At 39.3% G+C, this 14,597-nt stretch overlaps 1 protein-coding gene across 3 annotated transcripts in view; it reads right to left on the bottom strand.

The window, feature by feature from the left end:
* SFXN1 (sideroflexin 1) overlaps window positions 1-14,597 on the bottom strand; it is a 64,207-nt gene that overhangs the window by 15,702 nt on the left and 33,908 nt on the right. For all 3 annotated transcript variants that reach the window (XR_013166345.1, XM_077137688.1, XM_077137687.1), the window contains 5 exons: window positions 8,391-8,489; window positions 6,436-6,511; window positions 5,767-5,852; window positions 4,700-4,827; window positions 1,866-1,915 (listed from right to left, as the gene is read on the bottom strand). Coding sequence is in view for 2 of the 3 variants with exons in the window: in XM_077137688.1 (XP_076993803.1) it covers window positions 1,866-1,915; window positions 4,700-4,827; window positions 5,767-5,852; window positions 6,436-6,511; window positions 8,391-8,489 (439 nt within the window). In the remaining variant the exon portion in view is untranslated. The remainder of the gene's footprint in view (window positions 1-1,865; window positions 1,916-4,699; window positions 4,828-5,766; window positions 5,853-6,435; window positions 6,512-8,390; window positions 8,490-14,597) is intronic.

Here is a 14,597-nt window from a genome sequence, read left to right as displayed (position 1 = left end):
AATGGCACAGGTGTCAGCTCGATGTCTACAGAGTTATGGGTCCACTTGGTTTGTCATTTATTAATTAACAAGGTTATGGAGAATGATGACAATGGTCTCTACTCTAAATCCATTTTGTAAGGTTCCTCCTTCAAAGTCTAAATCACTCCCTATAAATTGAGACATGAGAGAGACAGAGGGAGGCTGATCAATTATTTTCAGATAATTTGAAAATCATTAGATGTCAGATTTGGTGAATGCTCACATAGTTTGGTGATGCTCACATAATTTGGTCATTTCAAGATATACAGTTACTGCACCAGTACCAATCCCTTAGAAACTTTAAACAGTTGTTGATCTTTCATAAACTAAGCACCAGAAAGAGACTTCAGCAAAACTTTTCATGAATCTTCAAAAAAGAGCTTATTGAAGTGGGCAAAATGTCAAATGAGGCCATAGTTAGATTTTGGTCTACTACTTAAGTACAAGTAACTGATTAATACTTTTGAAATCTGCATTTTGTTTAAACCTATGATTAAGGCTACCAGAAATCTATAAAGAATGTGGATGAGGAATCCAAGGATTCCCAAGAATGCAGTTTCCTGGAAGCAGAGGCATCTGTGGATTTCCCCTGGGAAGTCTCCCAGGAGCTAAGGGACAGTGCAGTCACTACCAAGCCACCAGGACACTCTATTGGCATGTCAGATTGCCAGAGGCAGCAGTTCCAAAAATTGCAGTTCAGGGATTATAATTCTCCCACATCCCCAAAGCTCCCAAGAAAGACTATAAGGGAGATGCTTTAGAGAATGACCCTATCCCCTCCCAGGGGGCTGGTATGTCAATGTTTAACAACCTGGCCTCGTCCTCGTAAGGTGCTCTGTGGCTTCATACCATACTTTCTTAACTTCTTTTTTCTAAGAATATAATTGCACTGACAGTGTTTCCCTAGGGTTCTTTTAGCATTTGCTTTGGTGTTTCTATTCAGTGTCCTTGGGGAGCATATGAGTCCATCAACACACCTACCAGGCAGGGCATTTAGAATTCTACTAATAACTGAAATTACTTAGAAGTGCTTGGTCTGTGGATGAGGCCCTTTTTTTCACAGCTTCACTGTGTCCCCTCAAACAGTTCTGCTTCTAGGACCCAAAATAATTTGTTCCAAGAGATCTGCTGTCTTCCCTCTTCCAGCAGGAAAACAGACCCACTTCTCCTAGGAGGTTGAATGATGTAAGTTTCCAAACACCACACGAGCCAAATGAGTCACCCTGCCCCACTATTATTTATTCATAAGAATAAATAATATTATAAATAACATCACATTAAATTAATGGAACCTACAAAAACGATGTTGAAAGAATGCAGATAGTGCAATGAGATTTCTTGGTTACCATTTTGTCCTGTCATATTTTCAAACCTTGAAAATTAATTAATATAGATTAATTAATAAGACATAACAAATTATGAGATATGATTCTGAAATAAAAATACATTGGGGCACTAATTCAGGGCTCTATGACACTACTCCTCCAAATGACTTTTTCATTCTTCCTGGTAAGGATAGTGACTTGTAAACGCGTTTCCAAAATCACACCATCTCTTCACTTTTAATCAGCGAGGTGTCTCAATAATGACTAAGACAAGAGTGTAACTGAGTTATAGCTTCTCGACAAAAGCGGGCAACAGCCTTCATTTATGAGAGCTTTTCAAATTTCTGAGATGAGAAATAGAACATTCTCAGAAACATCGTTTTATTTAGGTAAGTGCCCAAGAAAGACTGGTCTTTGAGTTCTTTTCTCACTATTTTGGTAGGAAATATTCTGCAGAATTTGAAGACTTAAAAAGGAATTGAAAGGAATGAATCGATGGCAAACAGAACTCGGGCTTACCTTTAAGAAGGCTTTCTTTTCCAAAGTGTTCATGATAAATGGAGGGATGGCTAGAAGTAAAGATAAATCCACTTAAATCTTTATTTTGATGCCTATTTTCAGCTCAGATTTTTTTGACGAAAAGCTTATGCCACTTTTAGGCTATGTTCACACTGGCAGTATAAAAACCATTTGCAATAATTATTTTAAAAACCTAAGTATTTGAAAAAATAGTCTCTTATTCTTATTTTTCAGATTTTTGAAAACTAATGTAATGCCCTTTGCCAGCCCCAAATTTTCATCATCTGCAAGAGAATTTTACATTTAACTTTAAACATGCAACAGTATAAACACCAGGAATTTTTCCTTCCTGTGCTAAATAAAATAAATGCAACCTTCCTGGGCACCCATCGCATGTGGAGTTTGTGTGCAGAATCCCAGCACTGGACCACTTTCTAGGTAGGCGATCCTGGAAAAGTTATCTAACTTTTCTGAGCTTCAGCTTCCTTATCTATAAAATGGGGAAAAAATGTATTAAATTTGGTGCGATGTTTAAAGTGCATTATGATCATATTTGTGAGGACTAAATGGTGTTTACAATGACAGAGTCACTGGAAACAAATTTACTGGACTGCCTGAACTCTCAAGAGGAGTAAAGCATTTCCAAATGGGGTGGGGGTGGGGTGACGAATGCAAACCTGGGGTAGAAGCTGGAATTGCAACCTTAATATTAGCATAGGGTCAGCTGTGTGAGACCCACGGCCTCCTCATAGTGACAAAAGTGCTGTTCCTGGATACTGGGGACTCTACCTACATTCCTAGGCTGTGGCTTTGCAGCCACTCAGTCCCATGGAGCACACGGGGGTCCCAAGAGAGTACCCAGGAGCTCCTCTCTGAAGCCACATAATGGCGGTTTTCCTAATGAGCAGGAATGCACATACGATGCCCCTCGAAGTTTCCCACATGCATTTGCCTTCAACTTCTGGTGTGTATTCCCACTTGTCTGCTAGGAGCATTCAGTCACAAAAAAGGATTTAAAAACAGCAAAAAAAAAAAAAAATGTTAGTGGGAAAGCTTGAAAGTAATTAATTATGCTTCATTGGGGGGTTCATGTTAATCGGCCCTTGCCACTTTCGTATGGTGTCAATGATGAAATGAAACATACCAATTTCTGTTTTTGGTTTTCTTTTTGTGAAGCACAGTGTAACTCTTGGGTATTCGGACTTCTGAATAAGTCTGAGCATAGTCTCTAGTCCCTTAGTCTCAGGGTAGCTCTATGCAGTCCTAGGAGTATACCAGAGATTCTCGGAGGAAGGAAACCAGGGTAGATTTGGCTGATTTTGGTCATGCTGACCCCAAGCCCTATGGACAAACTAAGTAGCCACTTGGTGTGCATTTAACAATGGCTGCTAACTGTCCCAGCCTGGTCTGGTTCCAACTGTTTCCAATGGACATGCAGAAATTTTCAGTAGAAATCATTCCTATCCAAGGACTTTTGGAAATGTCTTTTTGAGATTTATAAAAGGCAAATTCTCTCCCGGCAAATTCTCAACCCCTCCACCGCAACCTGCCACCCTGGCCTGACCCACCAGTGTGTCCTGCCTGGTGAACTGGGATTGCTTCCTAAGTAGGCTCCGGCCATCTCATCCGCTCCCCTTCCCCACTCTGTCTGTTCTCCACATGGCAGCTGGAGTCACGCAGTCAATATCTAAATTGGAATATGTCACTCTCCTGCTCAAAACCCTCATGACTTCCTTCTTCTTGGACAAAAAGCCAGCGGCTCCAAATGCTGCAGGGCCATTCACACCCTGCCTGGCTGGGTCCTCAGTGACTCCCATCCTACTGCACCTGCCTCCTTATGCTGCTTCTAAACCACCAGGCAAGCTCCCACCTCGTTTACTTCCTCTGTCCAGTGTCTTCTTCCCTAACGCTCACCTGGCCCACTTACTCATCCCCATCAGGCCCTCTTCCCTGGCCATCCTATCTCCTTCCATCACAACATTCCTATTCCTCTTTTTTTTTTTTTAACCTTAGCCCTTATCACCCCGTCATGTGCTATGTACAGCTGGTTTTCATCTGCAGTACTTCTGTTCTAAGAAGTCACTGCAAACACTGAATTAGTGAATATCGAGCCACTGCTCCCAGAGGAAGTACAGGTTAGTTTCCTATAAGCCTTTGGTCACAATATGCTTTCAACTGATCAATGTATACCTTGTCTTAAGTGTACTTCTGTTTAAAGACAACTTATTTAACACATACTGTAGATTCATTAACATTGACTTCACAGCCAACAGCTCTGTAACTCATGCCTGGACAAGGTTTATCTATCACAAATTTTCTCTATAAGGCACAGCACAGCCTTCTGCATGAAGGAGAACTAGATGGCACTTCAGTGCTACACTTGGAGGGCAGTTTAAACAGCAAAATCAACAATAAAAAGTACAAAAAATGTAGAAAGTGTGGCAGTAAATATGCCATGAAAAGCATGCTCATTTATAGTATGAGAGCCTTGTTCAACCTCAGCTGGGAAAGGGCATATTGGGCAATTCAAATTGCTCGTGTCTGCAAATGACTGAGAAAGTGCCATGAGTATCCACTATAACATAACCAATATATTTTAGTGAATAGGTGAATTCACAAATATGGAATCTGCAAATAATGAGGATCAACAATATTTTACTTACTTATTTTATTTATTATCTTCTTAACTGAAATGTAAATTCCACTAGGAGGGGTGAATTTGTGTGTGTGTGTGCAGGTATGTGTGTGTGTAGTCACTGATTTGCACAGAAAGTTGTCCAGCATGTATTTATGTGTTTACCGAATAAATGAATAGATGGCAAAGTTTGACTCACCCATGCCAGGGGCAGCCATGAGAATCCTGGAGACAACAACTTGTGTGATGGCCTGTTTTGCAGCATTTGCCGATTCGCCCAAGCGGTTTCCATTTTCATCCGTGACAGGGATGCCAACTTTGAGTTCCCTGCAGAACGAAACACATGCAGAGAAGCTCATGAATGCCTTGAAGAAACGACTTGAGATATTACTATGCTGGGAAGAATCAAGTCCCTTCTTAACCCAAATACCCACTCGAGTGCCATTTTTGGCAATGACACAGCAACTGAATCATGAGCAAGTTTAATCCTTGCGTGATAGACACACAAAAGCAAAACAACACTAGTACTTTAAAAAAAAGGTGTGCCTTTTTCAACAACTGTGGTTCAAAGGGTGGATATGGCGACCAAAAGATAGAGTTGATTCCTATGCTCATGTGCAAATCTGAGCAACTTTTCAAATGAGAAATAGATATGATATGCAGCATTATGCGGAAACCGTATTGAAATAGGAGTTACTAGTATGTGATGCCATCAGATGTTCATTAACTACAGTTACTAATGTTATAATGATAACTCCTATTTTTACCCTGTTTTTCGTTATCCATTCCAGAACACTTTTTCCCACTCTTTCTTCTTTAATTTTTGCCAGTTCTAAAACAATCCTTCCAAAAATAGAGATTATTATTATTTTAAACCCAAAAAGAAAATTTGGGGGAAAGAAAATGAACCTAAAGAGAACAAATGTTCTTTGCACAGACCTTCCTTGTCTATGCTATGTCCCTAGCACAACTAAAGGCAAGATTTAAGGCATATCTTATAAATTTTTTATTAAGCAGAAGTAGAGGGAAGAGTATGTTAAACCCCCATGTATCTGTCACTCCACTTCAAAAATTAGCAATTTATGGCTAATCCTGTTTCATCTATGGACCCATCCCTTTCCTCACTCCCAATCCCAGATAATTTTGAAGCAAATCCTGGATCTCATATTAAACTAAAGAAATAAAAAAAGAATCAACAAAACGAATTATGAAAACTACCCTATTGCCAAACCCAGATGCTTCCTAAAAGCACATATTAAATCTTACCTTTGCCTCATTAATGGAATATTTATGCAATTAGCAGCAGCTACGGCAGCAAAAGGGACGAAACGTCCTATCAGTGGTGAGACGTGCTGCAGAAAAGACAATTAGAAAACGTGATCTTACTTTTCCTGGGTTATTGAATGGAAACATTTATCTCTTCATGAAAACTGTTAAAATGTCAGAGTCCTATGTGTGCTGAAACACAGACCGGGATTACTTTCAAAAGTTGTTTCCTAGTGGTATTTTTACATTTCTAGCCTGGACACACTGGGACAATGCAGACTTCTAAGATGTTTTCACAGCTCAGTGGATTGAGGAAGCATGGACTTTGGGGTCCCAGGGTCTGAGTGCAGATACTGGCTCCTCCATCTCTTGAGGGGTGTGGCCTGAGGTGGACTGTCCCCCTCCAAGGCCACTGATGGGTCATAGGGTGGGTGAGCCATTAGCATTTAATGCACAGTGCCAATACAGAGGAGGTCTTGTGGACATAAGTGGTCAATGACTCTTTCCAGGCTTACTGGAAGATATAATTTAAAAATATGCAGGTGAAGATAATGACCATAAAAAGAACACCCTATGACTTGAACTATCTTGAGAAATAATAAAGGAACTTGGAGCCAGCAGGTGAGAATGAAATAAGATGCTTTCCCATGGAGATAAAAATCAGCATACCTTGGTTATTGCATTAAGTCCTAGGGCTGTTGCTACAGCACCAGTTGTTGCAGAAACATAGGCTGTTCCCAATTCACTGAAAAGAATAAAAGTATTACCTAAATATCAGGTGTATGCCAGAAAACTCAAAGGGCAGAGAGGTAAAAAGAGCATGGTTAAGAATGGAGAGTCCATAAGCTTGTGGCCCTGTAGAAAATGTGATTCTTCACATATAACCTGACAACAAACCCCAAACAGGCAGACACTGAATGTGCGTGCTCAGGGTAGGCAATGGAGGGCAGCTGTGAGTACGTAGGAAGTTATAAATGTAGGAAAACGCATAAATGGGTTAAATGTTTATAGTATATTTGCTTACGTCAAAGAAATTACTTCTCAGAATATTAATATACATACTGAAAGTAAAGGTACAATACTGTTGTTCCTGAAATTATGTCTTACTGCATAAAAATATTAAAAGTCTCATCTTCGAATTACAATGAGCAAAGGCAATTCTCTTTTACTTTCAAAAGAAAAGTTAAGTCTGAGGACTGCATGACGTGGATGGAAGATTTCAATGCGCTTTGTTTCTTATGGGATGACAGAAGAACTTGGACCATCAAAGCAATTTTAAGTGATAAACAAGAAAAAATAAAACACTTTTAAGTGCTCTATGATTTAATGCTAACATTTTTGGCTAAGGGATCTCTTCAGCCTGTCTTCTTCTTATTTTTTGTATGATATATGGAGGGGTCACATTTCATTATTTTTTCCATGTAAGTATCCTATTATTGCACCACCATTTTGTTGAATTTTTGTTTGTTTTTTATTTGTCTGTTTCACTTGTTTGTTTGTTTTTTGGGCAGTGCATTGACCAGGAATTGAACCCAGGTCTCCCACATGGCAAGTGAAAATTCTACCACTGAACTACCCTTGTACCCACTGTTGACCCCCTTTTGACTGGTAGCAAAACTTTAAACCACTTGCTTTCTTTTTTGGCTTCATAAATGATCCATTTAAAAAATGAATCTGATATGGGAAAATACTGTATGATCTCACTGATATGAAATAATTAAATAATCAAAGTCATAAAGCCGGAATCTAGAATACAGGTAACAGGGTAGGCTGAAGGTAGGTGGAGAGTTAATGTTTAATTGGTGCAGAATTTCTGTTTGGGGGTGATGGAAAGGTTTTAGTACTGGATGGTGGTGATGGCAGCACAACATTGTAAATGCAATTAACATTAGTGAATGACATGCTTGAATGTGGCTAAAAGGGGGAAGTTTTAAGTTGTATACATGTTACTAGAGTAAAAATTTTAAAAAAATAAAGCAACACAGTGAACCCTAATGAAAACTAACAGATAAATAGGATGATTACAATATAATTCTTTCGCCCACTGTTACAAGTTACCCTGCTAATACAAGGTGTTAATAATGGCTGACAGGGTGGGTGGCGAATATGGGAACTCTGTATTTTCGGCATGATTTTTCTGTAAAAATCTATAACCTCTTTAATAAAAAAATTAAGGACAAAAACAAATCAGGTATAAATGCACATTCTCACTGTCTCCCTTTGGTTTCTGCAGTGACCACAGGGCACTGACTGAGCTACTTCTGATGCTGGTGGCCATGTGTGCGTGTGGGGTAGACGGAGGTGTGGCTCGTACTACACCACATGCCAGGTTTAAGCTGCCTGCTTAAAGGGGAGACGCGCTGGAGGGTGTGGAAGAGGCTTCCTCATCCTGCCCATGCCACTCCAAAGGCATGAGGGAGGACTGAGAAGCCAGGCTGGAAGAAAGGGGCAGTTATCCTGATAGAAAGAGAGGAAAAGAAAACACTTGGCTTAAAAATATGCTGCATAATAGTCTAAGCAATATAAGTAATTGGTTATTTTTTGTTTTTTTAAAACAGAATATCGCCTGTTAACCAGATTGAAAACGTAGACCTGCAAAAGATGGTTAAATCTTACAGTCTTACTTTACAGTGAGAGGAGCGTCTCCACTTCGATTGGTGTAATTGACCACAGCATTGAAGGACTGGTTAATCCATTGCCAGAAAAGCACTGCTGGAGTAGTCCTGAAACAGAACAATCCACGGTCACCTACACAATCCACTCGTAATTTAGCAGCACTACAGAACGGAACAAGTGAACACCAGTAACCAAGGGGAGGTATACTGGATAAGGGAGAATACTGGGTCAAGACTGCATTTAGGCTCCACGTGGCATGTCTGTGGCTGGGCAGGTTTTTAACCTCTCTGACCCTCAGTTTCATCATCTATTAAAAAAGGAGAACACCAAGCTCAGAGGTCTAACTCTGTGTTACGGTGAGGTATTACCATGAGGATGAAGTGAGATAAAATCTGTAGAAAGCCTGGCACAGAGGAGGCACTCAATAAAGTTCAGGTTTCTAAGTCATTTGTTGGGTAAGCAATCTCAGTCCTTCCCAACCTTACAAGCAATATCCTATATATCTATTACCTAAATTTATATGAATGGATTAAAAAGAAAATTTGCTTAGAGTCTCTTTTATTATCTTTCTTCAGCTCATTTTCTTTTGGTTCTACGATTTAGGGGAAAATTCAACTTTCTTTTTTAACTTTATTTATTGTATAGTATAACCTATATACAGAGCAAAGTAATAAAAAAGCAATAATTTTCAAAGCACTCTTTAAATAGTGCTTTTTTGGAGTTGTTATGGGCTACCATACGATCCTCGCAGATTTTTTCCTTCTATCGGCTCCAGAATACAGGAGGCTAGAGGGCTTAAATACATTTTTATCATCACAATCAACTTTTTTTCCTTCTTTTCTTTTGTGAACAATAACATATACACAAAAAAGCTATAAATTTCAAAGCACAGCACCACAATTAGTTGTAGAACATATTTCAGACTTTGACATGGGTTACAATTTCATAATTTGGGGTTTTTACTGCTAGCTGCTCTAAAATACTGGAGACTAAAAGAGATATCAATTTAATGATTCAGCATTCATATTCATTTGTTAAGTCCTATCTTCTATGTGTAATTCCACCATCACCTTTGAACTTTCCATACTCTCATTGGGGTTGTTGGGCTATGGCAATTCTGAATTTTTGATATTGGAAGGGTCTGTCACTAATATGGGGTAGGGAGATGGAACTATCTGATCTTCTGGAGAGGCTGGGCTAGGTTTCAGGACTTATCTGGACCAAGGACCCATCTGGAGCTTGTAGGTTTCTGGCAAGTTACTTCAGTGCCTGGAACCCTTGTGGAATCTTATATACTGCCCTAAGTGTTCTTTACGATTGGCTGGAATGGTCCTGGTTAGGGGTTGGCAGGTTATGATAGGTAGCAAGGTCTACCTGAAACTTGCATAACAGCAACCTCCAGAGTAGTCTCTCGACACTATTTGAACTCTCTCTGCCACTGATATCTTAGCATTATTTTTAAATTTATTTTATTTATTAAACATACCAGCATACAAACACAAACATTCTTATCATATGATCATTCCATTCTACATATATAATCAGTAATTCACAATATCATCATACAGTTGTATATTCATCATCATGATCATTTCTTAGAACATTTGCATACTGAAACTTTACTAATTACACTTCTTTTCCCCCTTTTAGTCAGGATGGAATTGTTCATCCATGGTCCCAGGTCTGGATTCATCCCTGGGAGTCCTCTCCCACGTTCACCAGGGAGACTTTCACCCCTGGCTGTCATGTCTCATGTAGGGGGGAGGGTAATGATTTCTCTTGCAGAGTTGGGCTTAGAGAGACTGAGGCCACATCTGAGCAACAACAGAGGTCCTCCAGAAGTAACTCTTAGGCATAGGTAGTCTAAGCTTCTCCACTACCTACAAAAGCTTCACAGGGGTAAGCCTCATGATTGAGGGCATGGCCTATTGCTTTGGGTGTCCCTAAAGTTTGACAGAGTATCAAGGGATTCCCTGATGGTAAGGTTTAATAGTTCCATAGTTTCTCTCTTCCCTCAGGGGACTTTGCCAATATTTTTTGATTATCTGCTTAATATACTCTAGGACGTTTCCAGGCATTACAATAATCTACACAGGATTAAAGAACCTCTTTCTCATTCTGTGCTCTCTGTCGTATCAGTTGTTCAAATGAACTATATAGATAGGTTGAAGTAGATCATGCATTACAGAAAATTTCAGTTCCACATCAAATAAACCTTTCTTCCTTTGGTCTCAAAGAGTATGTGAGGTTCTAAAATATAGACACTGTCTTCCTTACCCCATGTTCTGAATTACTTTAACCCCAACCTGTTCGGCTTCATTCTTATCTCTAAATATCAGGTTATATATATATAAAAGCCTCTCAAAACCCAGAAACAATAATCACCACCCAGACTTAATGTGTCTGCTCTAAAAGCTTACAATCTAGGCCCCTGTTTTCTTATAAGCACTTTCTGAAGGTGGCCGTACCATCGTTCTTTTTTTGTCTCTTGGCTTATTTTGTCTCACCAAACGTCTTACATGTTCATTCACATCGCGGCATGCCTCATGACATTGTTCCTTTTTGTAGCAGCACAACCTTTGTTCATAAGTATACACCATCGTTTGCCATTCTGCTTCTCTATCGGTGCATCCTTCAGCCACCTGCATTCATCGGGCATCATGTAGAGGGCCCAAAGTCCACAGTCCATCAACAGTCTCAATTTTAGATAATTTCATTGTTCCCAAGAGACAGAAAACCAATAAACACACCCTCACCAAATAGGAGCTCTAAACCTCCTCTTAAATCTTGTCCCTCACTCTATTATTTACCTCTGCTGTTGCTGTGGTGGTGCTGATGGTTTCCTTTTGAACATAGCTCATAGCATGCAATAGCCAGTTTCCCCCCTGTACCATGGACTTAAACACTCTTTGTACAAGAATCATATCTTCAAAGTAATTCTTACAAGAACTCATTCATATTTCTAGTGTGAGTTAGTGGCACATGTAGGCCTATACAACCCCTTTCAATCTTGTTCATCTTCAACATGGTAATATTACTTCTAGACCCACTAGAAAATCACCTTCACTCCTATCTATTCCCTTATATTGGAGTTCAACCTCATTAGCTAACGGTTGACCCATCTCTAGCTTCTATGTATCTCTAAGTTCCCTGTATTCTGTATTACAAGCTTCTGATTATACCTTTATGCTGGTCATGAAAGTGGCATCATGTAGTATCTGTCTTTTTGTGTTTTGCTAATTTCACTCAGCATTATGTCCTCAAGGCTCATCCATCCTGTCATGTGCTTCAGGACGTCATTTTGTCTTATGGCTGCACAATATTCCATCATATGCATATACCACATTTTGTTGATCCACTCGTCTGTTGATGGGCATTTGGTTTGTCTCCATCTTTTGACAATTGTGAATAATGGTGCTGTGAACATCAGTGTGCAAATGTTTGTGTCATTGCTTTCAGTTCTTCTGGGTATATACCAAGTAGTGCTATTACTGGGTCATACAGTAACTTGATATTTTGTTTCCTAAGGAACCCACAAACAATCTTCCATAGTGGCTGCACCGTTACACATTCCCACCAGCAGTGCATAAGTGTCCCAGTTTCTCCACATCCTCTCCAACATTCATAGTTCCCTGTTTGCTTAACAGCAGCCATTCTTATAGGTGTGAGGTGGTACCTCATTGTAGTTCTTGATCTGCATTTCTCTTATAGACAGTGAAAATGAGCATCTCTTCATGTGCTTTGGAGCCATATGCATTTGCTCTTCAGAATAATGCCTATCTTTAGCCCATTTTATAATTGGATTGTTTGTTCTTCTGTTGTTGAGTTGTATGATTTCTTTGTATATACAGGAAATCAAACCTTTGCCTGATATGTGATTTCCAAATATTTTCTTCCATTGAGTTGGCTGCCTCTTCACCTTTTTGACGAAGTCTTTTGAGGTGCAGAAGCATTTGATTTTGAGGAGTTCCCATTTTTCTGTTTTTTCTTTTGTTGCTTGTACTTTGGGTATAAAGTTTAGGAAGCTACCTCCTATTATTAGGTCTTGAAGATTGTGGTAGTTAGGTTCAGGTGTCAACTTGGCCAGGTGAAGGTGCCTAGTTTTGTTGCCGTGGACATAAGCCAATGGCATGTGAGCCTCATCTGTTGCTGATTACATCTGCAGTCAGCTAGGAGGCGTGCTTGCTGCAATGAATGATGTTTGACTTAATTGGGTGGAAGTTTAAATGAGAGAGCTCAGTGTAGAACAGCCCAAGCAGCTCAGCATACCTCATGTTAGCACTCGAAGCTCAGCCCAGGTCTTCGGAGATACAGAAAGGAATCACCCCATGGAAAGTTGTTGGAAACTAGAGGCCTGGACAGAAGGCCAGCAGAGATGGCCCTGTGCCTTCCTGTGTAACAAAGAGCCTCAGTTGAAAGTTAGCTGCCTTTCCTCTGAAGAACTATACATTTTTAACTAAATAAATCCCCTTTTATTAAAAGCCAAACCATCTCTGGTGTGTTGCATATTGTCAGCTTTGGCAGACTAAAACAAAAATGTTTCCCTACATTTTCTTTTAGATGCTTTATGGTGTTAGTTCTTATACTTAGGTATTTGATCCACTTTGAGCTAATTTTGTGTAGGGTGTAAGACAGGGGTCTTCTTTCATTCTCTTGGCTATTGATATCCAGTTCTTCCATGCCCAATTATTGAAAAGACTATTTTGTCCCAGTTCAGAGGATTTGGGGGCCATGTAAAAAATCAGTTGACCATACATTTGGTGGTCTATCTCTGCACTCTTGATTCGATTCCATTGGTCAATACTTCTGTCTTTGTGCCAGTACCATGCTGTCTTGACCACCGTGGTTTTATAATAGGTTTTAAAGTCAGGGAGTGCTAATCCTCCCACTTTGTTCTTCTTTTTAGGATTAGGATGCTTTTAGCTATTCAGGGTCTCTTTCCCTTCCAGGTTAATTTGGTAGTTAGCTTTTCCAACTCTTCAAAGTAGGTTGTTGGAATTTTGATTGGTACTGTGTTGAATCTGTAGATCAACTTGGGGAGAATTGACATCTTAACTATATTTAGCCTTCCTATCCATGAGCCAGGAAATGCCCTGCCACCTATTTAGAGCTCCTTTGATATCTTTTGGCAATGTTATGTAGTTTTCTGTGTACAAGCCCTTTATGCCCCTAGTTAAGTTCATTCTTAAGTATTTGATTCTTTTTGTTGCTATTTTGAATGGAATTTTTCCTTAACTGACTCCTCAGCCAGGCCATTGCTTGTGAATAGAAATGTTACTGATTTCTGCATATTAATTTTATATCCCGCCACCTTGCTGAATTTGTTTATTAGCTCAAGTAACTCTGTTGTAGATTTCTCAGGATCTTCCAAGTACAGTATCATATCATCTGCAAATAATGAGAGTTTTACTTCTTCTTTTCCAACTTGGATGCTTTTTATTTCTTTGTCCTGCCTGATTGCTCTAGCTAGAACTTCTAATACAATGTTGAATAATAGTGGGGACAGTGGGCATCCTTGTCTTATACCTGATTTTAGGCGGGAGGTTTTCATTCTCTTTCCATTGAATACGATGCTGGCTATCAGTTTTTCATATATTCCCTTTATCACATTGAGGTAGTTGCCTTTGATTCTTATCTTTTGGAGTGTTTTTATCAGAAAAGGATGCTGAATTTTGTAAAATGCTTTTTCAGCTTCAATCAAGATGATCATGTGATTTTTCCCTTCTGATTTGTTAATGTGCTATATTTCATTAATTGATTTCCTTGTGTTGAACCATTCTTGCATTCCTGGTATAAATCCCACTTGGTCATGGTGTATAATTATTTTAATGTGCTGTTGGATATGATTTGCTAATATTTTATCGAGAATTTTTGCATCTATGTCCATTAAGGAGATAGGCCTGTAGTTTTCCTTTCTTAAAGCATATTTACCCGGTTTAGGTATTAAAATGATATTAGCTCCATAAAATGAGTTAGGTAGAGTTCCTTTTTTCTCAAATTTTTGGAAAAGTTTGCACAGGATTGGTGTTATTTCTTTCTGGAATGTATGATAAAATTCCCCTGTGAAGCCATCTGGCTCTGGGCTTTTCTTTGTAGGAAGATATTTAATAACTGATTGAATCTCTTGTGATTGGTTTGTTGAGATCGTCTATTTCTTCCTGAGTCAGTGTAGCTTGTTTGTGTGTCTCCAGGAATTTGTCCATTTCATCTAAGTT

This window comes from Tamandua tetradactyla, chromosome 20 (genome assembly GCF_023851605.1).
Source record: "Tamandua tetradactyla isolate mTamTet1 chromosome 20, mTamTet1.pri, whole genome shotgun sequence".
NCBI classification, from domain to species: Eukaryota; Metazoa; Chordata; class Mammalia; order Pilosa; family Myrmecophagidae; genus Tamandua; species Tamandua tetradactyla.
Note: the sequence above shows the minus strand (reverse complement) of the source record. Positions and strands in the feature narration are given on the sequence as shown.